Genomic DNA, 27,088 nt, shown 5'->3' on the forward strand with positions numbered 1-27,088 from the left:
TGGTTTCAGTGGTTTTACTGTTTTGGCTGTTTGGTGCACATGCCGCTACAACTGTTAAATGTAATCTCTGCACTGTTCTTACGCACTTACAACCTGACATGCAGCTTGTACAACTCTTGCCTTTAGAAAAATTAAAGTTATTTTTAACACCAAAACCCCCTTTTCTTAAAAAGGTGAGAAGGATTTGTGAGTTTAACCCTTGAAACCTGGCACATCATTACTTTATGCTGATTTCAGATTCCTTTCACGAGTATTTAAACCTTACAAACTTGAGCAAGTTGGTGCGATTTCTTTCAAAAGCATGGGGAAAAGGCAATGAGCAAGAAATGTTCCAAAAACTGCAGTAAATTAATCTATTTAGAAAATTATTTTTAAAAGGCTAGGGGAAAATTTCTCAGTGAAAAAAATATTTATAATTATGATAATGACATTTAAAATTTAAAAAAAATCCTTGCTATTTTTTTGGTCATTTCGTCTTTCTTTGTTCATTGTCTTCCCATATTTTTGACATAAATCAAGCCAACTTGCTTAGATTTCAAAAGGGTTGATTAATTCATTTTAACTTACAGTGACAGAAAACTGCAGTTATGAAAAAAAGCATTTTAATTCCTTTCTAAAATCATCTTTAACTATTTTCACACAGGATTTAAATCTCAAAGAAATGAACATCAACAACAACAAAAAAAAGGATATTCTTCAGATATTGGCATGTCTACAGTGAATAGTAGCTGGTGGCAGCATCAGGAGCCCAGAGGGGGGCTGGGATGCTGAGCTTCAGTCCTCAGACCAGTTGCCCGGACAGACTGAGAGGTCCAGCAGGCTTTGTACACCCTCTGGTGTCAGTCTATCAAGCAGCAGCAGGTAGAAGCGCCAAAAAAACAACCTCACGCTCTCTGAAAAAACCCAGAGAGCTCCCTCCCCTCAGTACAACACCACACACACACACACACACACACACACACACACACACACACACAGACACACACACACACACACACGGATGACAATAGAGATGTACACCCAGTTCACATGGTGCAAAAAGAAACAACAAAGAAATCCACTTTCTCTCTAAATTAAAGGTTAATACAGACACAGGTGTGCCCTGAGCCTCACAAGACCTAATTGAATGATTACGTCTGGAGCAAAATAATTTACAATAAACAAAAACAAAACAAGGAGATCCTTAACATAGTCTACTTGGTTTTGTTTCATTGTACTTTGTATTCAAGGACCAATGGTCTATGTATCATTAAATCTAGTGGAAGTGGTAACAGAGGTAAAGCTCCTATAAAGCACAAAGAGCAGCAGTAAGGACAACCCATAACGACACGTTACTCCGGCTATTACAGGAGCATTAGAGGAGCAGAAACAACCTCCGCTTTACAAATTCTTAATTGTTGCTTTTTTGATTCATCAAATCTTGTGAATGATGTTGTTAAGAGTCACTGAGAGAGTGAGGCTTGTCTGCCAGAAGAGGAAAGCTGGATAAGTAGTTCTTGGTTGTGTGTGTGCTGTTTTATTATTTAAAGGAAGGTGAGCAAAGTTAGATAAGAATGATTTCTGTAATAGAGCAGTGCTCGGGAGGTGTGAGCTTACAAGATGGTCACAGATGAATCAGAATCAACACTATTCCAAACAGGAACAGGAAGGGAAACGCACGCAGTGACGGGGAGGAGAGTGAGAGAGACTGATGTGAAAGGAGACGGGAGACTTAAATAGACAGGATGGATGCCTTCCAGCCCAATTTCACAGTCCTAACATCTCTGCATCCATCTCTGGAGCTTTTACGTTCAATTGATTTGATTTGTCTATACAGTATTTGATTCTTTTTCTGTATTCAATAGCTTTTGTACTTCCCTTTAAACTTTACAGTACAATACACTATAGTGCACAACAGGGTTCTGAGCCAGTCCCAGGGCTCAGAGTGGAGGGTGAGAGCACGTCAGCCTCACAATGCTGCTTGATGTTCAAGTATCTATCAGGCCCGGCACTTAGACGGAGTCCTGTAGCCCGGTTGCTCTGCTGCAGCAGCCAGACGATCCAGATTATGAGGAGCGGAGCTCAGTGCCTCAGTCCTGCCCTGGGTCCTTGGCAGGGCCTCCGTCCAGGTAGATCTTGAGGGCCTTCTCCTTGCGTGGTGAGTAGCTGACGCGGTGTCCAGTTTTAAGCAGACGGCTGCTCTCCTTCTTCATCAGCTCATTGCGTTCCTCCTCTGATAGCTCCATAGGTTCCTCTGTGCTGTCCCTGCAAAGATCACAGAAATGATCATCTCAAGTGACAAAGTCACAAGTCTCAAGTGCTGAAACTGTGCTTGTGTTCATACGGCACTAATGGGGCGTTTCCACCAGCAGGTCGGTTCAGTTCCCATTTTTTATCACCCCTCTGCTTGAGGTACCTCGCACACAGATCTGGTACTAAAATGTGGAGCTAGAAACACTGCAGTCCGTTGATTGGTCAGTAGAGAATCGACACTGTGCTCAGGGCTGAGCTGTGGCTGCTGTTCATACCATGAACCACCACATCTTTCATGCATTTGTCAACTATGACTATTAACTGAAATGATGTTTTGCAGCCTCTAGCAGCAGCTGTAGACTGAGAGAAAAAAATATTTTATTCACTGAGCTGACTGTGGGAAATTTTTAAGGTGGTACATTTACTTATAATGTTACTGTGAATCCATCAACACACCTTAAATTTCAATATAACTTTGACCAATCATCTGTTTTTATTGTCTCTCTTGGATGACATATGGTTTTAGTAACGAGTGGATGTTCAAGTGTTTAAAATGTATATTAATTATGAATATAAATAAGACCGCATTATGTGAACTTCATATTCTAATCTTCATTTTCACTCCAGCCTGCAGACCTGTTCTGTGGACGATAAATGGTGTGGAAATGCGAAACAGGTCTAGGTACCTCTTTGTAGGTGGCACTTTTGGTTCCAAAGGAACCATACCAAAAGCCTTTGATGGAAACACAGCTTAAATGAGACAAATAATCCCCGGAAAAATCCTTTTCCTCTGCTTACTGCACTGCCTTGCTGCACTTCTGATGGCCTTACCTGTAGAAGACCACAGCTCCGTCGTCACAGATGTACAGAGGCCACACGTTCAGAGTCGACACTTTAGGGTTCCAGTCCAAATCCTGATGGATCTCCAACACGGAAATATCACAAGGAAATGTTCCTCTACCCTGTACAAAACAGACATGAATTCTCAGTCAAAGATGATATAGTTTAAAGATGGGAGAGTAAAGCTATAATAACAAGAAGAATTTCTGTCTTGTATGAGGGATTGCATACCTTTGCAAACTCCAGGTTTTCAAGAGGAATATCGCTCATTTCACTAAGCTGCAAAAAGGAGAAAGAAATTGATCACAAAAGGCAAAGTAATGGCTCTTGTACTATCTGCTGATTGAGAAAACTTTTTTTCCAGATATAATGTATTTTCAAATATAAGTAAACTTTAATGATGTTACTTTGAATGACAATGACAGTGCATGATAACCTCAATGCCAAACCGATGTTTATCTGAACAGCAGTGAAACCGTACTGAGACACTGCATCAGCGGCTTTCATTATGGAATACAGTTTCTGTTGTTTTATTCTATGGTGTCATTTATTTCCTGCATTTTGGTAATCAGTGTCGGTTGACCAGGGTGAGAGAATGGCATTGTCTTTACGTTTGAATAAATGGGACGTTTGAGCAGTATAAATTATGTAACGAACTATAAAAAAAAAAAGCATCCAGGAGAACATATAACATACCTTCTCCTTGAGTTCTTCTACACTGCTGCTCTCCAGAATAACTTCCTGGAAGGGCCCCAGTTTCATTGTAGCGGGACTCCATCTTCGGGTCAGGACAGCCAGCTGCGACATGGACTTCATCTTCTCTGGTTCTGAGAAACAGATCACAACAGACCATAAATTCACCTGAAGAAACAACACGTTTCCCTACACTCTCACTAGTTTTTACCTGTATACATGCATTAGGTTTCCAAAAAGAAGTACGCTAAATTCAAGTTATAATTTTATCACTGTAATAATGTATAATGTTATAACCTTGCTAAAAAAACAAGCTTTAAGGTGTCCTACGACTTTTGCACAGTACTGTACTTTTAGATTTTAAAATGTAAATTAAGTAACACAGCTTTAGTAGTAACTAAAGATACAACAAACAAAATGTAAATATACAATAACCCACTGTAACATGTAACAAGAAACCACAGAATGAGCGTTACCACTGAGAACCTCCAGGAAAACTTCCCAGTTGGAGGAGATGCTGATGTCTTCTTCATAGACATGGTAGTCCAGAAACACTGTGCCTGGGTTCTTCCACGTCTTTTTCCTGAGACGAACACTAAACACACAAAAACACACATGCGCTTTGGTTAACAACTACACTTTTTCTTCCATTGTTTATCATTTTTTATCAATGTGCAGTAATAAAGTCTTACCTGTCAATGCTAAGGTCAAGCTTGCACTGCTCTTTCAGCTGAGGGAGCAGTTCCTCCTTAGACTGTCTCACAGTCATGCCCTTGGCAAACACCGTGTCCACAAGGAACTTGCAGGGCTGAATCAGAGACACGTGAATAAATTGTCAATATTTGTGATTACAGTGTTCAGCAACTTAAGTCGGGTCATTGCAGCCACAATCCTCTCGAGCAGACTGACAAAAAAAGTTCTTACCTCTGGTTCATTCACAAGAAGCTGATACACTTTCACTCTGTATTCACCCTTTTTCAGTGCTCTTCCTAGTCGAATAGTTATCTAGGGAAAGTAATAAAACGTAAAAGTCAAGTATTGGCTTGTTTTAACACAAACAACTAAAACAAATCAATTCTAAAACTGATCCTGACCTTGTTATCATCGGAGAATGATGAGAGTGTTTCGTTGAGCCGTACGCTCTCAAACTCCTGATTGTTGGCGTACACCCGAAACACCTTAAACTGGGTGGAGGTGACTCCTACGTAGGGCTCCAGGTTCTGTTTAAATGCTGCTAATGTTATTCTCTTGTCCACGTGAACCACTAAAGCTGAAGCAGATCAGAAGAAACAACTATTAGATTAGCAGCCAGAGTTTCTGTCCACTTCAGGAAGAAAAACACTGATGAACATCTTTTTTTAATTGGCACAACATTGTCAATGCAGGTTCAGTCAAGTTCTGTACAAACAAACAGTCACTGTGGTTGCCTCTGATATCTAATTTCAACATTTTTTCCTTTGTTACGGATGATAAATCCTCCAGTGTGTAGGACTGAGGGGGAGCTGATGGCAGAAATGGAACATGATATTCATAACTATGTTTTCTTTAGCGTATAATCACTGGAAATTAAGAATCAATAGCCACTTATACGCTGCTTGTTCAAGGCAGACATATCACACTGATATGCCGCCTCGCTGTTCATAGAATGGGGGGACAAAGTTGTCTTATCTTTAAGCCACCATGGGAGGTATTAACAGCGCCAAAACTGTCTCTGTATAAGCAGGACAACCAGCAGGACAGGATCACGGGCAGGATGATTGTAAAATTTTAACTGTGTGTTATGCATGTGAACCACTATGGGAGATTTAAAAAGAAGCTGTTAGCAGTTAGCTGCTAATACTAAGAGGAAGAAGAGCTGCCATAAATATCTGCAAATTGGGAAATCAATAGGATTCAGGAGCTCCTTACCCACCGAGCAGAGGACAAGATCAGCCGCCATCTAACAGGGAAGCTAAATGATTGTTATTGTCATATTGTCATTGAGGCTGTTGTATTAAACATCATGCCCCTCTATTCTTTTGGTTCCACGATTCGGGATGCTGTTTGGTTCTGTGCAGAAATGCACAGGAGGCATAAAGACAGGACTTGGAAGCTGCCCTATAACATGATCTCTGTGTAAAAAGGACATATGTTTTCGTAAGCGTAGAATAAGCCATTTATATCTACGTAGTGAACAGGAGCCTGCCATGTTGCTACAGTAGCAGGACAAATGAACTTAACACCAAACACTGGCTCTAGAGAGGGCTTTACACGTTTCCCTATGTTTTCCTGGGAAAGGAACAGGTCGGGAAAGGTGTATTCAGTCGATTGCAATCTGAAACCTCACTGATCCTCCACGCTGGTCCTTTAAACTACATCATAAATAGCAGATTCGTACATTTTTGTGCATCTGACGAGGAGTCATCCTGAGAACAAGGCTCTGTTCTGAAGTACAGGTACTGAGCCTCGGCCTTGCTCTTCCCGTTGTCGTCATACTCGCTGTCTGTTCCGGAGTCTTCCTCTGCGGTGTCCCAGGTCTCTTTTTTACCCTCGTGTGCTTTGGAGCGACGGCTACTTGTGATGCTGTGCGAGTCCAAGCCGTTGGCCAGCTGTATGGGCCCGCTGTCTGCATTGCACAGCGTGTCACTGCTGTGGCTGGAGCTCAGAATGTCGCTGTCCACTGAGCTTGTGCTGCGGTCATTGTTCACCTCAGAGTCCGAGCGCTCCTCACAGGCAAAGTGGTTCTCAGGGTCAGAGGAGGCGCCACTGCTGCCCCCAGCTGTTGCCCTGATCCGGTTCTCCAACTCTCTGCTGTCTGCAGCCACGCAGAGAGAGGAGTTTGAGTCAGCCTCTTGAGTCGGGGATTCGATATGTTCAAAGTCGCTGGCGTCAGAGCTTTTCTGGCTGTCACTGGTGCTGGAGCCCTGCTGCTGCTGCAGAGACAGATTCTTTAACTTTTCTGTGCTCTCCTCAAGGATTGCTTCCACAGATTTCCTGTTACCCTTTGAACCTTCAAAGGATGCATCAGAGTCACCTCCTACTTTTTGGCAAAGAGTCCTGTTGGCCAAGGTACCAGGAGACTGCTCGGGCAGCAATACCAGAAGCCGGATCGTGTTCCCGTGACGATCCAACAGTTTCCACAAGAGTGAGTCAGTGAAAGCAACCTCGTGATCTGCTGACTCGGAGCTCTCTACAAAAACCTGATGAAAAATAAAATGGAAAAAAGGTCACAAATGCTTGAGACACAAAACTGGCATAATAAATGGAAATAAAAGGACAAGAGAGAATTATAGGATATGTAGAGACCTTGTTACTCCTGAAGAACCCCTCAGCTTTCAGTGTCTTGTTTGGAACATACAGGAGTCGGAGATCATTGTAGCAGCGCTCCAGGACCACGCGCATGTTTTCTGCCGACAGCCCTGTAGCCTGGAAAGACACACATATAGAAGATTTAAGTCTGATGGACTTATCTCACATTCTCATGGCTAATGTACACAATTTATTTTACACATTTTTATGTGTTGATGCTTAAAATGAAAAGTTAAGGAAGGAAAAATGTACTGAAAACATAAGCTGTAAAGAAAACCTGTGCAATAAGCTGTTTGAATTCAGTGATTGTCTGGTTCAGGTACGCCCGAACACTGATTGGAGTGGCGATGGTCTCACTCTTCAGATCCACAACATGAACCTTCACCATCACCTCTGTAGAAAATCAGAAGCACACCCAAACAAACATAACATGACTACATTTATGTGCTTGGCATTATGTCACATCTAAAGCCATCACTGAGAACGTTTACATACAATAAATAGTCTGTTTTTTGCCATTATACCAAAAGACATTATTCCTAATAAGCTGTTTACATGTCTAATCGAAATGAAAACTCCCCTAACACTCCCGTTTACATGCAGTCATGCGTATTCCGATTAACTTGCCCTAACATGCCCTTTATTGCATCAAAATATGAAGAAGTAGAACAGCTGGAGCCGCTTGTCATATTGATTCTTTGTATCTAAATACGATTCTTTTTTTCACAGTTTCCTACCACTGGCAGACTTGTTGGACTTTACTTTGTTCACCTTCTTGAAAAAGTTGGTACTGCGATATTTGCACATATCCAAAAACCTGTTGATATCCGTCTTTCATCATCTTTAAAGTAAGCGTAGATATGCAGGATTTTATTTAACATACATCTCTACCACAGGTTTGCAAACTGTTGGCAAGTTGGTTTGCATACAACATATCCATGACAACACACGGTGCCGGCCGTAAACAGATGGGAGGCCGTTTGTCGCAAACTGCAGTGAAAAAGCCCAGTTGAGACTTATATTCCAAATTGGCTGTATACATGACCAAATAATGCTCCTAAAACCCGAAAAATATCGGCATATCCCATGTCTTTATCAGAGAATTTAGAAAACGGCCTGATTTGTAAGATTTAAACATAGTATGCTGTTTATATGGCCTACATCAATTTCAGAATATTGTCACATTCAGAATTGCAGGGTAATACTGGTGTCATGTTTATTTGCTCCTACCCGTCAGAGCTGATCTGCAAAAAACAGAGAGGCTGCACAGTCATGACTCTGCTTCGTGGGCTTTAATTTAATAATTAAGTTGTTTTTAGTAAGTGCACGCAATTACCTGTGCAGCACAAAGTACAACGTTATGTATGTGACTCAACAGTAATAGGCCACTGACCTCCAGGTTTGTAAGGCTGGAAAACCTGCTCTGGTTTGCGGGTTTCGAGTAGCAGGTCGAACATATACGAGGACTTGACTCCTCCGAGCAGCAGGCCCATCGGTGTGTCCTCCTCACCTTCGTAAGAACGCTCCAGGTACTCGTGGAACTCATCATACTTTACCAAGCGGCAGCAGTCCAAAGGCACCACCCCCTCCAGCTCCATCAGCTGAGGAACAGAGCAAACACAGTGATACAGTTGTACTAACACAATATTAACTTTTTTTTATAAAGTCTCCTTTGTGACTGAAAGATCCTCCAACATTCAAGAATCTAAGGTCTGCTGCAGGAACTTAATTCATGGATTAGCTATGCTGTTGGAAAAATCAGGTGGTGAAGACCAACAATAAACCAACAAACCTTATAGGCCATCTCTCTTGCTTCTCTGAGAGTTTTGTCCTTGTGTACTTCCAGCTTGCTCTCCATCATCATCTTTACAGGATGCATGCAGAAAAGCTTTATCTGAAGGTAGAACACAGGAGAGCAAACATAGTTTAACTATTTTCTAAAAGACAGGCAGTGCGTCAACTGATCCTCACTCAGACGCTAAACAAAGGATCTTGAACCAAACCAAAGGACCATGCACCTTGCAAGTGTTGCGCTCAATCTCCCTCTGTCTCTTCTCCTGCTCTTCGGATTCTTTCTCCTTCTGAACCAAATTCTTTATGTGCTCTGGGAAGTCTTCCACAGATGAATACTCTGTAGACAGGACAAACAGTGTTTAATACTAATACTACTACATACTAATTCTAGGACTAGCAGAGTCAAAGCAGTCCTAGTAATAGAAACAATAAGATTCCGATCAAAACAGAAAAACATCTGCATAAGCTTGCCACACCAAAGGGATGCAGTGGTTTCTTCAGGTGTGGCGCAGATTATAGGACAAGACCTCCAGCAGTTGGCTCATTCAATATGAGGGCTGGAAAAATCCTCACTGAATGATCCAATTGATCAGTGGGGGCCAAAACACGAACCTGTGCAACATCTGTGCATTGTGGAAACTTTATTGATCCCACACTGGGGAAATTCACTTGTCACTGTTTGAGCTGCTGTGACAAGTGAATTTCCCCAGTGTGGTGTCAATAAAGTTTTTATCTTTTTATCTTATCTTTTTTCTTTTTCACTTTGCCGCTCATGGCAACAGAGCAGCCACACAGCCAGCGTTAGTGCAGCTGAAACGCAGCTCAAGCACAGCTTGGCTCCAGCTCATCTAGAGATTCTGCATGCCAGTTTACCAGTACATTTCCACATTTTAACAATTTCAATGCCTGTATCTGTAGAATATGTAACAGACATTAAATATATATATATATATATTGAATGTAACACTTCCTGTTTCAGTTTCAAAGGCCTCTAGCATTTCTGTGCACAGAATCCCGACATTTGTTTGGAAAAATCCATTTTTGATGGTCATTATCAAGAGCAAACTCAAAAATATAGGGCTGGCAGGCAGGCAGCACCACAGCAGCAGCGCTGTCTATGTGGACACCACGTGTGTAAGCTACAGACGTTTAGCGAAGTAGCTATCACGCACAGGGAGATGTAGGTGGCATGGCTTGGGCGTAACACTACCATAAAGGCACAAGTAATTTGGGCATTAGCAATGGCACATTAAAATGAATTGATTTCTTACTTGCATTCCTTGAGGGATCTTTCAATCTATAAATCAGCATATATGCATTTGTAGAGCTGTTGGTAGAAAAAAAAGATGTCTTTTTAATGAATGAAGTAAAATATATGTAAAGAAAACACTGAACAATGAACATAGAATGAACAAGAACCATATTTCAACACAGATACACTAACAAGTCCAGCTTATTATTATTGTATTCACTTGGCCAATATACTGTATGCTTATGATGTGCTGAAAACAACTCACCTTGCAAAGGCACCAGAATAATAGCCTCTGCTCCCTGAGGACCCCCCATATGTCTTTCTGATATCATCTTGGGTGATCTGCCAAAGAGAAGTGCCCTGACGCATGAACGACTCAACAGATACTACCATGTTAATGATAAGTAGAATGTTAAAACAACAGTGTTTACTTAGTTCATTACAAACTGATGACTAACACAGTCATGTTCACAGACCAATACAGTCCTGTGACTCACTCTGCCTGACATTTAACTGCTGTAGGAGGACAAAACAGGTTGCTCAAGGGCTGAGGCTGACCTTGCTAACGTGTTGATCATTGAAACTGTACCACTGGCCGTCACTGAAGGATTTGATGCAGGCGTAGTAGTGGCCACCCGCAGCGCTCCCAGAATGGACCATGACAGAGAACAGCTCAAAGGTCAGCAAGCTCTGAGGACAGAGAAAACCTTATTGTTCATATAAAGGCAACAATAAAGCTGTATATTGTTGATGCTCAACACTGAGACACTGAGCGTGCAAATGAAGAAAGTATACACAGAGGGGGAGAGATACAGCTTGTAATTAAATTTTATGTAAAAAACCATCATGACCTGCAAAATGTTGGCTGAATCATCATGTAGAAAGTGCAGTGCACATTATGAATGAAAGACAGACATCTCGTGTAACAAGAACGGGGAAGTAAGGCATCAATTTTCAGCTTTGTCTCACAGCCGACAGTCGCTCAATAATATTTCCACGAGTCACTACAATATTGCTACAGCAACTTCAAATGGGAGACAATAATGAAAAAAAAAACAACACAGAGATGAGTTTTGATGACGGTGGTATTATGTGTAACACGGTAACCTAAAATCTGTTCAATTGTGTTGAGATCAGGTGGCTGTGAAAGTCTTAACTTGTGATCCCCATCAGTTTTGCACTCGAACATTCAATCACAATTACATGCACAATGCACAATTGCACTGTTCGAATTTGCACTGTACTGTTTTATTTGCACTGTTCTTTCTACTTTTCTTTCTACGTTTTTACCTGCTGTCCTGTACTTTAAATGCTGCTACTTAAAATTGTTTAGTGCCTTTACACTTGTGTTATTTGTTCTATTGTAAATTTCTAAATTTCTATTTCATATTTCTTTTATATTTGCTGCATGTTAGGCATTCTGTGGACAGCAAAGTAAGAATTTCATTGTACAGGGAAACATGTTTCCATACTGTGCATATGACAATAAACACTTTGAATCTTGAATCAATCACACCTAATTTTTGGTATGAAACTATCTGCATCTGTGTTCTCCCACTCACTTGCTCAGGGGTTTGCCCCATGTGTAGCTCATATTGGCCATATGCAAAATGTCCCAGCCACTCCTAATGAGCAGTTCTGGCTAAGATGAAACCAATTAAAATCTGATCTTTTGTTTGGTTGAACTTGCTTTGTTAAACTCGACTGTGTCCACGTCAGCCTGCGAAAGTGGCAACACTTCTATCCTTAAGACAGCCACGCTCTAAATTGCATGCAATTTGCTCCGTGTCTGAAAAAAACCCAATATGAAAAGAACTCAAATCCGAGCCCAAAACTAAGAAAGGATATCAACAGTAATAAACAATATCTATTTCATGGATGATCAAGATGACACCTTTGGTTTGAGCACTCTCTCTGCACTGCCGGTGCTGTCCAAGCAGATGCCCTCATCCACACAGTCATCGGTGGAAAAATCGTTGCTCATCTGGTCGCTGTGGCAACTGCCTTCATTCTCTGCTCCGCTGTCAGTGCAGCTCTCTGTCTGAGGTGACTTCTAGAGGACAAAATTTTAAGAGCAATGCTAGATGGGTTAAAATGTGTCATAAACTTGCTCCATATGTATTCCTTTTTCTTGATAACATCTTAACAGACAGAAAAACAAAAGACGCCTTTAACATATGAGGTGTTGTCTTTGTGACCAAAATGCTGTTGTTGTGTCATATTGCTGAACAAAGAAGAACTGTAATTTACAAATTTAGAATTACGGCCTTGTGCTTATATGCCTTTTTCTACCAGAGAAGCTGCAGTTTATCCATGTCTGTCCAGACTCATGATATGGACATGTACTTGTATAGTGCTTTTCTAGTCATTTATCCACTCATAGCACTCTCATACTACAAGTCACATTTACACACACATTCACACACTGCTGGCCAAGGCTACTGCCAACCTTCCGATTAGTGAACGACTCTGTCTAGCTCCTGAGCCACAGTAGTGAGGACTTAAACCGAATTCAATACATTTTATTAACTATAAATTTATCTTTATATATTGTTGCAAAGAACTTGCAAATTTAAACTGTGGATGCTTCACACACATTTTCCACCCGGCAGCACAGAAGATCTACACAATCAGCACAGTTTGTTGGCACCTAAGATTAATGTCACCAGTTCAATATCTCTTAAATGTCTCCCATTCTGTTCCTGAGTTATGACGTTGAATAATGGCCAGGTGCTTTTGCAGAACATTATGATGTCACAGTGAAGTTGACTTTTACCCTTTTGGATATAAAAATGTAATTGCTTCATTATTATATTAGTAGACATTTGTGTGAAGTTGTGGCATAATCAGCGTATTAATTCTTGAGTTACAGCCAAAAACATGTTCTGTAAGCTCACAGCGGGTGACCACCAAATTTCGGACAAACTGAAAACTTGTTGCCAGCGGGAGGCATCAAACTGCAGTTATATAGAGGTATCACATGTTGTTCACTAACAAGATATATTGGTATGTAAAGGATATCAGTCCTGTACGTTATAAATTTCTGGAGGGAAAGCTTTTGAGAATATCCTGTAGAATACACCTGAAAATGTTTTGCCTTATGAGATACTTATCAGCAACCTGATAAAAATGTTTCAGGATGGAAAAAAATACACACAAAAGTGAAATGCGAGAAACATTTTTTCCCCTTCACCACAGTTTATAATCACATCAAGATATTGTTGTTTAATAAGACACATTAAGAGAATCATGGTGATGAAAACGGGTGCTGCCATCGCTGCTCTCACCTCATCTTCCACATCGATGAATGGACTCATGTCGAGCTCCTCAGGGAAAGTCATGCGGTCATTGAGCTTGATGCGATGCATAGTGGTGTAGTCAAAATCAAATCGCTTCAGCTGTAGCGTCAGCAGGTAGGGGAAGTGCAGAAATCTCAGACCCTGTGAAAAGAAGCATTTATCAAAGAATCAGTCGGGTCAATAGCAGAACACTTGTCTTGTGACTCCCATGCCACATTTTCTGTGTGCTAACCTTCCGTGCGTCACATTTCTTTTTGCAGCGTTCACAGAAGTATTGATTGGGCCCATCCAGAGTTTCTGGTTGGATGAATGCCTGCAAAGCCTCTTCCTGTAGCAGAGAAAAATCATTTCAGCTCCATTTAGAAGAGGACAAAACACTTAATGGTCATACACAATATTCAAATGAGTTGCAAGTACCGAATTAAAAGCTGGCTTGATGTAGTTGTGAATGTCTAATGTTCTCTGAGTCTTTACTGCCTTTCAATTTAATGTGTTAAATGTTTAAAGAAATGAAAAGTCGAGAGAAAACACACCACGCTGCCGTAGGCCTGGCTGGCTCCAAAGGGTCGGATCACAAGAGGGATGTCCAGGTAAGTATCAATCCTCCAGCTCTCATAGCCACACTCCAAACAACGGACATAATCCTTCAGCTTCCCCTGGTACAGCTGGTTGATCAGGTCAGCCTGAGGATACGGAGGCATGACAGTCAGGCCTTTGCAGCCATGTTTCACTTAAAACAATTCAGCATCTGTTTGGGCAACAAAATGTTCTGATCCCGCAACATATTCTCACTAAAAGGAGGCAGTGTTACGTAATAGTTGCCGTGTGACGCTAACTGTCACACAAAACTGTTGGATAAATACATCAAAAACTATTTTGAATGTTTTGCCCCAATAGTGGTAAGAATCTGAGAACAGCAAAGTTTGTTCTAATGAAAGAAAATTCTCTGTTGTTACCGAAATCAGAAGGCATTTTAGGACATGTCAGACTCAGTTCACCAGGCTAAGCCCTATGATGTCAGACTTTTGTAGCTTGGTCTAAAGCCAGATTCAGACAACAGTAGTTTTGGGCCACTTTATCCCAAGTTAACCCCTCATGATAATTGGAGGACAAATCTGGTCTGGGACTTTAGTTAGTACCAATGATCAGCAAAGAATTGTTCCTAATGTGAGATGCTTACAGTCAGATCACCTGCTCACCAACTCATCAGGGCTGCACCGATAATTTTAAACATGTTTGATGATCAGGATTTCATATCTGGATGATAATCGTTATGATTACGTCAGTAAGGAGCAGCTGACAATGTCGCAAAACAACTGTAAACATTCCAGTCCTTCAGATTAAAGTTCACAAGAAAACTACTGTTGAAAGATATCAAAACTAATTGATATGATCTCATGTCCAGCTCTCCCTGGAGAATAGACTAACCCTCCCACACTATTTCCTCATTCCAACTCAATAAGCCTTCTGCTTTTGTTTTTTTTTTCAGTGCAAAGCATTAACATTACAGCAAGTTGTTGCACCACGTCATACTGTTTTGTTTACATCTGCTTTCCCATAACATCATGTGAGGTATCATGTGAATTCACGCTCGCTCTGGCACGATTATCCTGTAGTGTGTGCATGTTTGAGAATAGAGAGGAGAACATCTGCGAAGTTTCTACTAATGTGGGGGATCCAAACTGATTTCAAAATCGGTTAGGGTTGTTAAACTTTTATAGTTTGAGCCTGACTTAAGTTGTAATATGTGATACCAACTGGATACAGCCTCTGTACATTGAACGCGCACTATACCAGGTGAGCTTCTGGGCGTTCCAACATTTGATACTATTCTACAAAAGGAGTGCTTGTTGAATCACCTTATGGTGTCTGAAACTACCTTCCCTAGAGCCCCGTAGATACTGTGCAATTCTGGGCTGTCCCAGAAAAAAGATAACTATCGTCAAACAAACTTGGCGATATCTTTAGTCGTGGCTCTAAAACGGTTGTCCTACGTTGCACAGTGAGAAAAATGTAGGATGACCATCCCAAGGTGTGACTGCTGTTACGACCTATGTCTACTAACCAATCAACAGAAATGCAGCATGAAATGACACACTGATCAGTGCCACTCTGTTAATGCTAATACTTACTCCGAGCTCTTGTTGCCCAAATGGCATGTCCAACAATTTTTGTAACTTTTGTAACAGGCAATCCAACTATGGCCTGCTTTGCACTGCAGTTGATCAGGTTACAGTCAACTAGCAACAGGGATAGTGTTATCTGCAGCTCAACAAGACAACTGTTTCCACTGGCTCTAAAGTAAAGGACATCTAAAAATGTATAAATATCTTAAATCTAGATTGGGGTGAAAGGAATGCTTAGTCTTCATAGGTCATCTTAAAATGACTTTTAATTTTAAATTTTAACTTTAACTGTAAACTTCTGAAAAGTAGGCTAGAATAAAATCGAATCCATTATGTTATTTTTTAAAATGGGGCTTCATCACATGCATTTATTCTGTGCTAACCAGGAGCTCATGTGTACCGACCACATGGCTGTAAATACGCACACTGGATTAAGTGTTTGCAGTTTATAATTCAGTCTTGAGATAAGAAACAGCTAACCCAGGGGCTTACTGGCCCATTTCACATTTCCCACAGTAGCTCTTTTGTTTCGGTTGTGGGAGGTTGGGGCCCCCGCAGACTGGCTGCTGAAATTTTGTTGTCAGAAGTCTAAGAGAGCTTGTTGCTCTCTCCTACCTGCTCTGTCTGCTTCCACTTTTGCTCCAGGGCGTCAAACATGACCCTGCACAGCTCCTGGACGTCATGCTGCTGCCAAGCTAAAAACCAAAAAGTGTAAATGAGTGTACAGATGCAGGGGGACTTGGTCTCTCTTTCACATAAGCCATGCGAGTCTGGTCACAGTAGAGTACAAAGGCTCACCCTCACTGCTGTCCCAGCCAAAGCTCCGTGTCACATCAGTGGTCTCGATGGCCCGCTTCTTGCTGGTCTGCAGCAAAACAAACAGCCTTTGCAGCTGATAGGGGATACTCGTGACTGGATCCTCTTCTGACTCCTCAAACTCCCAGCTGAAGTCAGACAGAAGTTATAAAAGAATTTTTATAAATTGTACTTTGCAAGTAAAACTTCACAAACACTTCTATAAGCATAGTTCCTTACTTGTAGAGTGCATTTCTGAACTCTGGGGTCATGAACAGCGTTTGTAGAAGACTGTTCAAGTAGCAGGTCATAGCTTGGTTGACCAAGCCCACATAGCCTACAGTCAGAGGGGGCAGGGGAGACAAGAGACAAGAAGTAAGACAGTTGCAGTTGTATAGAAGGAGAAAAGTCACATTTTCTGCAGGTGCTAAAACCTCACCTGTTTCAGATTTATTGAGGATGGACGAGTAAGAGTAAGATGGACTGCTGTAGTCACCACTGCAGCCCGCAGTGCCGTCTCTCGGTAGGGGCCCAATAAACCTTTCCTGGGAGCTGTCATCCAGTCCACTGCTATCTGCTGTTCCCGACTCATCCTGCACACATACAGAGAGGGACGTTTTAATTAAATATCTTTAGTCTCCAAAACCAATCTCAATGTACTAGACCTAAAAGCAAACATATATTATTAAAAGAGGATCCATTATGCTAATTTTCAGGTTCGCACTTGTATTTTGGGTTTCAACTAGATCATTTTACCTGCTTAGATTTTCAAAAAATCACTTTAACACTGTGCTGGAACACCAGTATTCACCCTCTGTCTGAGTTGCACTATTTAAGCACCTGTCTCTTTCAGCCCCCCATTAAAAAAGCCTTGTCTTCTCTGATTGGTCAACATTTCCTGTACTTCCATATTGCTGTGAATCTTCACTGTCAAAAAGCTGGGGAATAACTGTGACGGACAAAAGCTAGACCTTTCTAATGTGAAACATATCCAGTGAAAGCTTCCAAATCAAGATCTATACAACTGGACGTGTTCCAGCAGAAACTTGATCAGAAATCGGGGAAACATTGACAACATAAGCAATAATAAAATCACGTTTCCCTGACGTTAGCATGTAGCTTTATGTAGCAGTGTAGGTTAAGTAATGGTGACACTTGCACTGACGTGCATGGAGCAGATGACCACATGACGAAATCTGTCAAGGAACCGAGCTTGTCTCAAAAGTAGTAGTTGAAAAAGAATGAACAAAGGGTCTGGAGTCTGAGATCTTTGCTTACAGGGATTACTTTGACTTACATTTGCTATTTACAACTTTGGCCACATTTAATATGAACTTCAGACATTGTAACATTACATATAAAGTATGTATATATAAAACATAAAATAAGGAAAAGCAAGACAAGTCCCCTTCAAGAAATTAGGAACTCATTTTGTTAATCTTGTACTACTCACCGATGCAATCTGGGGCTGCTCTCCATCTTTGTCTGTGAGCTGCAGGAAATTCCTCTTACCACCAGGCTCAAACCCAGAATCTGAGAGGGACATCTCACTGCTGTGATCCAGTGGTGCCTAAATGGAGGCAGAATAAAAACAAATATCACAGTAAAACAACAAACTATGGAATATGCAGAAAAATCAACAGCAACAAAATATTTAAAACAAGTGTACAAAACTACAAACTAGCTGAACTCACAAGAAGACTTATATTCCCCCTGAACTCATTTTCAGCAAATTCCCTGTATTGACGCGAGCGATGAAAGTAGCTTGAAGCCAACATGTGAGCAATGCTATGTAGCAGAAGACTTTCTGTCTTTCTCCCGGGTGAGCTGGGAACAAGTGCTGCAGTGGAAACATACAGTAGCTTAATCCACTGACCTACTCAGTGAGATAACAACAGATACAGCACCTGGGCTTTGGCCTGGGTCAGCAGCAGGATTAGCCTGTGCTCATTTAAGAAAAGGATGTAGTATATACACAAACATAGACAACAGAACAAACTCGTACTCAACACAGAGGGCGCACATGCATTCGTTCATGTGAGAGTGCTTTCTCTTTGCAACACCATTCTTACACGGTTTGCTTTCTTTGTAGACACAATGGAGTGGCAAAATTCATTTTCGAACATTGATAGCACATGGCATAAAAAAAAAGTTGTCGCTGTCTGGCTTTCATATCTCTACCACTATCAGCCTCACTGGGGTCATGATGTGGTGACACGGCCCTCCCAGTGTAGAAGTGGCAGGGGCTATTAGTCCTCACATAAACTCACTGCATATACAGGCTGGAGGCCATTATTATGAATCTCACCAGGGTTCACCTGAAATACTTAGCCTGAGCTCAACAACACCCCGCCAAAACATTAACTTACAGCTGCACTTCTGTTCTGCTATAAACACAGTACTAACAAACTAACACTGACAGCATATGCAGCTGACACTCCATTGACATTTGCTTAGAGTTGTGTTTCTGGCCACCTGAGGAGTAACAACATTGTCTCTTTTTTCCAGATGAGGGAAATATCTGGCTCTTTAAGAGCTAAATGTCATTGGGGGCTTCCCCCATAATGCTGATGATTCAAAACATCAGTCCAGAAGCCCTTGAGTCGAATTGCAATTTGTCTATGACAGAACCAGAAACAAACCATTCAAACTAACAGACTGAGGAATAGCTTCTTTTTTCCCAGAGTTGTAGCCTCAATCACCCTCTCCTCCATAATGCATGCACGTACGTGCATGCATGCATTATGGGTACGTGCATTTAACACACTTTATATCCTGCAATGACTAAAGTCAAAATGCACTTTAAACCTGCTGCTGCCATTTATTTATTGATATATAAGACACACTTTTTGTTATCATTATTATTATAATTTATGCTTAGAATTATTTGTCACTATTTTATCTTGTCATTATTTTTAGTTCTATCTTATACTTAATCTTAATGTTCTAACTTAGGTTTCATTTAATGTTTAATTTTGTTTGTGTGCAGCTGACAGCATGAGAGTTGCCAAACATAATTTCGTGGTGCATCTAAAATGATACATAAAGTATCTTATGTCTTTTCTTATATCTTATGGGTGATGGAATTGGAGGGCAGGGCATTGCTGAGCTCTCAGCTCCAGCGCTGAATGCAGCAAAGTCGGCTAAACCACTTTGGAGCCACATGTTGGTGCAACCCCCTCTACTGTCATCCCATGTGACTTATTGTGAGAGAGACACTCAGAGGTGCACTAGGATTTCATAACAGAACTATGATCTGGATCTACACTTTATTTCTCTGACTGAAAATCCTGATTCTGGTATAGCTGTAGTGTTAATAAGAGGTTTGAAGCAGTGAAACGAAACCAAAATAGTCAAATTGCGGGCTGTAAACCCAAAACAATGAGGTGAGAGACACTAAACTGCTCTGTAAGGCTGATGTGAACTTCCGAGTTGATTGATAATTCTCTAGAAGCCAATTTCTAAAAACATCACTTTTCACATTACGGATTATTACTTGATCCACTCTTAATATAATAATATTGATCAGTGCAGCTTTAACCATAACTGAGCTGACACCTAATACAAACAAAAAATATCAAAGCTATTATTCAAATACAGAGCTTTCACCACCAAGCTAAGTTAAATCAACTGTGTTTTTGCGTCAACATGTATGTCAAGTGGGAGTTATAAAAGGCTTCTGCTGACTGCATACATCACATTTTCAACACACAATCACACAAAGAAAAACTCTTTTACCTGCCAAGTTACCTCCACCACCTGTTAAGTGCCACCTTAGCATCATGCTGAAACCCTGACATGCAACTTTTACCTAGAACGAACCTTTTGATTTTAAGGGATTCATCATTACACTGATAGCTGTGTAGGTTTATGTGGAAATTATCATACGGTGGCAGAAACAAAAAACTGTCCAGATGAATGAAGCATTTCCTAACCATGTCCGGTGTATTTCCCCAGGCAAGGTCAAAAGTGGTTTTCACATATCCCACTTTGTGGGCAACATCTTCATAGAGTTTGGAGAGGGTGGTGGAAGCTGGCAGGTTGAGGGTCAGCCTCTCATTGACCGTCTTTGCACTGGTGATGTCCTGAATGATACACAGCACTCTGGGCTCCTCAGCTGCATTTTGGATCTGCAAATCGAGATAAAAAGGGGAAGAAATTATCATAAGGTACTGCCTACATTTTTTACTCTGTATTCTGTGTTGTGAGCACCGTGAACTGGTTAATAGCTAAGCGTTAGAATGAATGATTAGTAAGGCTGTGCAACAAATGTCGTCATCATAAATACACAATGCACAAAAGACAAATACCACCTCATGTCATGCCTCTGTACTAATATGACCTACTAGTAACACGTTTCTGAAAAAGGAAAATAAAATGTCATTAGGTTTGTGATATGTTTATTTATTAATTTTAATGAAAATGTTGCTAATGTTAGACTATTTTGTAAGGGAAAAGTTCCTGTTCAGCTTTTTGTATTGCCATAAAATATAACATTCAAGAATGTTTCTTTTCCCGTTTCTATTCCTCAAAATAACAAATCAAAAAAAAAAATTCTAATATTGGTGTCTGTGCAAAAATAATAATCTGGCAGCACAATGGCATTAGTGTCAGTAAATTTCAGACGATAGCCATCCCTAATGAAGAGATAATTCTTTAAACTGAAAACTGCATGTTTTCACTGGACCAATTAACAGTTACGTATGTTTGATAAAATAAAACCGTTGGCCATAATGACTAAATATATTAAACCAGAAGAGCTCTCCTTAAAACTTTGGGTGCATTCTTAAATTTAATCTGATGCTGCACACTAAAATGAGAGAGCTGTTGTTTGAAGACACGGCGCGTTCTACTTCTACATGAGTTAAAGAGGGGTGTAATTAATCACATATTCAATCCATTCGGCGCTCTGCTGCTCCTTCTCCCCACACGGATGCCGAGATAACACTCTGACTCTCCGAAAGTGCGGTGCTCTGGATAACCGAACAGTATATTCCAACAGTGCTCCGAATTTCCGAAAGGCCCTGTTTGTGCCAGAGTGCGCCCCAGAGCATTTTCTAGAGTTTAAGTGTTATCAAATGCAAATATTGTTCACAATAAAACATACTGATGTGTTGGTGACATGCAAGACTCATCTCCAAAAACGAGTGCCTTTACATGGACATGAATTACCCATTTATGAACGGGTTTTTCAAGAATCCCATTTATGTGTTTGAGCGTGTCAGCACCATATTCCATTTATGAGAAACCAGAATACCTTAGCTTAAGTACTCTGAAAGAAACTGGGATCTATTCAGAACACGAATAATCTGATTTCTCTGTGCTTATGTAAACAGAATTTCCCAAATATGATCCTACATGGGATAAGCCTCATAAACAGGTGATTTATGTTCATGTAACCACACGCAATGACAATTTGCATTATTTTGTTTGTTTTTTTTCAAGGTTCATTAGGAAATTCCTTGACAAAGACCTCTTTTTCAAGTAGGCTGGTCAATCCACGACCATTGGTCATTCACTGACCACCAGGAAACCTTCCTATACATGACTGGACAAGCCCGCTTGCTGGGATGTCAATGATGTTTTGTTGGGATTTTCAAAACAGAAAAACAACGACAGGTGGTCTAATCTAAACCAAACTGTCCACAATATGTCGAAACAATGCAGTACATGCAGCTGCTGACATGCTTCGTCATTAGAACACTCCCCATAGTTTGTTTTCTGATTAGTCTGGTATGCACACAGTACCAGGTTCAGGTTCAAATGATTTGCAGGCTGAAAAACAAAGTAGCAAAAAAACTGGCAGAAAAGCTCACTCTACAGGTGCAACTGTACCAAGCATGCAAATATGAGGCCAGGCCAGCTTCTCTTGCCTCAGGGATTGGTGATTACCAGTAACTAAAAAATGTTTGGTGTTTAAAGTTACTGTGCTGCTGCATAAACAACAGATGAAACTGAAGTTTAGAAAGGCAATCAACAACCATAAAAATCATATGCAGTTTAAAAAGAAAGTTTAGGAGAGGATTGAATAAAATTGTGAATACTGACAGAGTATTGAAAACTGTTGTACACTTAAAGCAGGATTTAAAATTATTGCTGTGGTATAACCATGACATATTGGCCTTGAAGATTATATTAAACATTGGTGAATTAAATTATGGCTTACTGATGAAGAAAAACTGAGAACAGTCCACAGACAGATTTTTACAGGACACAATTTCCAGGATGTCATTTCAATGGTTAATATTTCATGTTGTCTTATGTTTGATAAAGCTGTTGTTTGTGAGGCTGACTTCTGGAGAAGGTCGTCACGGTGCTGCATCATGCATCTGTTTAACACCATGCTTTATGTCTCTTCCACACCACACAGAAGGTATGGCTACCTGAGAAATCCTCTTCATCTCATCAAAAATACTCTGCCTGCTACTCCAAAAGACACCCTGATAATATATGGAGATAGTTAGGTTAAAGAACAAATTAAAACAAACACAACAAGGAAATAAGTTGTAAAACATTTTTGACCAATTAGCCTCAAAATTAAATTTAGGCTAAATTATGTTGACTTGTTGGCCAAGTACACCTATCACTGTATGACTGGCAAATTAAAACATCTTGGCAGGTGAAAAGATCACAATTACAAGACTATTTTCAAGCAATTCCTTTTTTTGTAACGTCTTTATGAGGTTTGTGGTCTTGGCAAAATGTGACTGACAGGTCCTATAAAGTCGCTGCACACAAGTGTATTATGAGATTAAAGGTTATTTTTACCATGGATATAATCACAAGGTGCTGACATGAAGCCACAGGTACTGCAAAGCACATGCAGTATTTCCTCACAGCTGTTACCAATCCTAAATGGCACAAAAAATAATGATAGGCTACAATGTTGTGAAATGTTGGTATCCATGAACACCTATTCATACAATGTAGTGTTACTGTGCATGGCATGCACACAAAAACAGAGATGCGGGTACTAAAATTAACCTCAGCCAATATTCTGATTGACATACTATTTATTGTAGATGGCACAACTGGACCTGACACACACGAAAAGAAACCAGCTACCAATTTGGATGGATTACTGTATCCAAACAATGTTTTTGGCAAGTAGTGACAGCGGCTAGTAAATCTATGGGGACACTAGCCATTGAGAGTGGTTGAAAAGACAGATGAGGCGATGTCAATGAACATGTCATTGCAAATATGTATGGCTAAATCTGTTTTAAATTGTGACTCAACAAAATAAATAAGCTACCTTATATTGGTAGTTTCTTTAGAGACCACTGACAGCCTGTCAGTTAAAGTTTAAGAACTAAAAAAGAGGGTTTTACATACATTTGCTTTAGCTTCTGCCTGAAGACAGACATCTTGACCAAGTCAAAACATGAAGTAGCTAGAACAATGTTCCTTAACATTTAACTACAACATTAGGAAACTCCTGTGGGGCCAAGAAAATCCATTTAACATCATCAATAAAATTGTTTGTTTGTTTTGGCTAGTTTCGACTTGTACATGCAAAACAAACCAATATGTAACACCTCGCGTTACAGTATTATATACTGCAGCTTGGAACACGTGGCAACATAGCATAAAAGGGAAGTGACTTTTCACGTGGGAGTAAGTTTCTGACTTGCAAACATTAATGATTAACCCTGAATTCCTTTGATGCATTACAAAAGGCAATTTTACTACATGCATCTTGCAAAGATAAATGATATGCTATTCTTGTTATGACAGAGCATGAGGATATGCCAGTATTGCTTCAACACTTTCTAAATCCATCAAAGCACAAAGCCACTCAGTAGTCATCCATTTTATATATTGCAGGGCTGTATGTGTGACTATATGACTGGGGATATTAAAAGGGTGTCTCGCCTCATAAATGGTTCTTTCAGTTGGGTCCATGGCATCAAGAGAAAGCTCTGAGTGTCCGCTGATATCCCAGAACACCACACCACCACTGCCATCCAGTCTCAACACCAAACTACATCTTAAATTACCTGCACCCCACTTCATGTCTTGTTCCACACCATAAGTCAATAATTTGTAACTTCACCATCAATTTCAGTCCAGTTTTACATTTCACTTGGTTTTATGTCCCTGTCCTACCAGCGTGTCTATAGAGTGACAGAATAGAATTTATAAGAATTTATTTGTTGTTGAAAAAAAACCAATTACCCAAGGCAAACAAAAATTAATAAATAAATCTTACGAACAAACAAAAATAAATAAGTTCAACAAGAGGAAGGAGGGTGTTTTCTGTCTTATTTGAGTATTTATTTCAAATAGTCTGTGTGTGACAGTTAAATGTTTGCATTCTAAAAGTTGTAAAATAACTTGTATTTCTAGTTTCAAAAAAAGACAATGAACAGACTGTGGGAAAAAATTATACAATGCATATCCAGGAACTAAATTATGTCATTCCATCATCCATTATCCATTCTCTATAATTAACTATCTCTAGCATTTCTTTACCAGTCAAACTTGATTTATTAAGTGCTGAAAGTCTTAAGGTCTAAGAAAATCCTGTTTTGCCTGCAAAGAGATAAATGAACAAACCCATTTCATCCTTACAAGCTCAAACTATCCTTGTTTTGAAAAAGGCTTCCCCCCCAGGGTTTCAGAAAATCAGACGGATAATCTATTAACTGGTTGCATTATGAAACTTATTGAAATTGAATAAGTGTGCAGTGCTGCATCATCAAATCCAATTTTCCCACCAGCCTTAATGTCAACGAGTGACGTCCTGTGCATGAAGTATGACTCCGCAGCTGACGTAAATGCAGCCAGGGTGCTATAGAAAACACCCATAAAGACATACTGGGACTCCAAATAACTTGTAGTAACCCTAAAATAACACATGAACATGATTACCATGCCATAGGACGTGTATGTTAAAATCACACTGTTTACCTGAGGCAACATGTCAGCAACCGAATTACCATCTGGTAACGATTAATGCTGTTTGCAGCACCAACAGCCGATTCATTTATTACATGAGTGGAAAACATGACAGCACAGTACAATCTTATAGATTGTAATTGTTTAATGTAGCTAATGCTAGGATGTTGTAACTGTACGTTGGCTAACAAACAAGCCATACATGGCAGGATGCACAGCCAAAGGCTACAATATTTAACATTCTGACAAATGAGTTCGCCAATGATGTAGAGAAACAAGAAAAGGCGACTATTTTTGTTTTAACGCGAGGCGCAGGCAAATTACATCTCTGCTAACGTCGCACCTTCATGAACGTTAGCTAGTCAAATCCGCTAAAATTAGCGCTAGCTTGCAAATTTGACAAGCTAACGGTAACGTTCACAGAAAAGCTAGAAGTTCAAAACAATTGCTGATACGGACTAGAAGGACTCAAAGTGTACATTATTATTAACGTAACATAGGGAAAGACGTTGCTTCAACACTGGCAGTCTGCTCCATCGATGTAGCTGTTTGCATTTGCCAACTTCAAAAACATCTACATTGGCGAGAGTTGTTGCCATTAACCAGACTTAAAAAGCTAACGATCTATGCTAGCCGAATACAGCTAGCTAATGTTAGTTGCAAGTTGGCTAACTGATGTTGACAACTGTCGTCTTTATTTTATGGGAGTAACATGATGTCAACCGCAAAATTTGAACAGCTCTGGAGTTATCAATTACCAGAAAGCAAGAATAGAGAGCCAGAAGACGTGATGCTAATTTTGCTAAAGCTTTAGCTGCTGTTATAGACTCACTTTGTCTGAGATGCGGTGAAACTAGCCGCTAACCGACGTTAGCTATTACGTTAGTTAGCCATGTCATGATAGGCCGTCCAAGTCGTGTTTAGCTAACAGTTAGCAGCTGAGAGTTAGCTTCCAAATGATACACCAAGATCGCAAACTCCCAAAGTGATACAAAAGTTTTTTAATTATTAATGAGCATGGTCTAAGAGGGTGACAGCTAACGCCCAGTGGCCGAGTCTCCGACCTGGGCATGGTCCATGATAACCTCACCTCTTTGGGTACGAACTGGTTCTCCTCGCTGGGCACCATTTCCATTTGTGCGACAGTTTAGACAAGCATCTATCCGGACAGGGATGTCAGCGAAAAAACTTTGCAGCGGTAAACACAAACATGGTTTGTGTGCTGTTTGTTGTAAGTTTAGATGCTTTGATAACAAAATTAAACTTGCCAAAAGTTGTAGGCTTATCAAAGTGATCGCAACACTCGGTTACACTACCCGAGCACAAAGTGTCCTGCTATACATGGAGAAAAATGGCCGGTGTTTTACTCCGCGAGACTTCACTCAGGAGCTGTGGCGTCACATTCCATCCAGACGAACGTGCGTGATGTGTGCGGACAGGATGACGTTAATGTGTGTGTGTGCGTGTGTGCGTGAGTGTTTAATTGTTTTTAAAAGGACAGAGATGACAGAAACACACAGCATTAGTGGTTTAGCTTGTTTGGAGGGAATAGTGCAGGTCAGTTGTGGGTCAGTTTGGAAATGCTTTTAATTTAACACAGCAATTTTGATAGATTAAACTGATTAAAGTGCACAACATGGATGAATAGTAACAGAATGCCACTTGAATGAGCACATGCTCCGATTTAAAGAAATAAACTTGTCACAAATTCATTACTTAACTCTTTTCTCTTTTTTTGTCTATATGTGAATGACAGAGAGGGTCTGGTGTCTGGTATGTAACTAGTTACAATAATTAAATTACAAAATACGATAATAAGTTACAGTTTCTGAGGACAAATATGTAATTAAATAACAGCTATCAAAGTG

The 27,088-nt window shown here is 40.3% G+C and overlaps 1 protein-coding gene across 2 annotated transcripts; it reads right to left on the reverse strand.

Moving 5' to 3' along the window:
- Positions 1-585: 585 nt before the first annotated feature.
- On the reverse strand, positions 586-26,618 carry usp47 (ubiquitin specific peptidase 47). Of its 2 annotated transcripts, XM_042488771.2 has the most exons (28): positions 26,311-26,618; positions 20,255-20,449; positions 17,773-17,889; positions 16,759-16,912; positions 16,560-16,656; positions 16,323-16,468; positions 16,140-16,219; positions 13,932-14,081; positions 13,631-13,726; positions 13,387-13,539; positions 11,994-12,152; positions 10,658-10,789; positions 10,365-10,441; positions 10,119-10,174; positions 9,072-9,184; positions 8,846-8,947; positions 8,447-8,654; positions 7,331-7,446; positions 7,051-7,170; positions 6,143-6,944; positions 4,860-5,035; positions 4,690-4,770; positions 4,458-4,573; positions 4,242-4,360; positions 3,769-3,899; positions 3,304-3,351; positions 3,064-3,194; positions 586-2,244 (listed from the first exon to the last, which is right to left on the reverse strand). In XM_042488771.2, the coding sequence occupies exons 1-28, from the start codon at positions 26,353-26,355 to the stop codon at positions 2,070-2,072; spliced, it is 4,095 nt and encodes a 1,364-aa protein (XP_042344705.1). In that variant the 5' UTR covers positions 26,356-26,618; the 3' UTR covers positions 586-2,069. The 2 variants fall into 2 exon arrangements, with proteins under 2 accessions (XP_042344705.1, XP_087933728.1); XM_088077602.1 differs by lacking the exons at positions 20,255-20,449; positions 26,311-26,618 and adding an exon at positions 18,014-18,164.
- Between the last annotated feature and the right edge of the window lie 470 nt (positions 26,619-27,088).

Source organism: Plectropomus leopardus, chromosome 1, assembly GCF_026936395.1.
Source record: "Plectropomus leopardus strain MGB_pleo_1.0 chromosome 1, ASM2693639v1, whole genome shotgun sequence".
In the NCBI taxonomy this organism is placed as follows: domain Eukaryota; kingdom Metazoa; phylum Chordata; class Actinopteri; order Perciformes; family Serranidae; genus Plectropomus; species Plectropomus leopardus.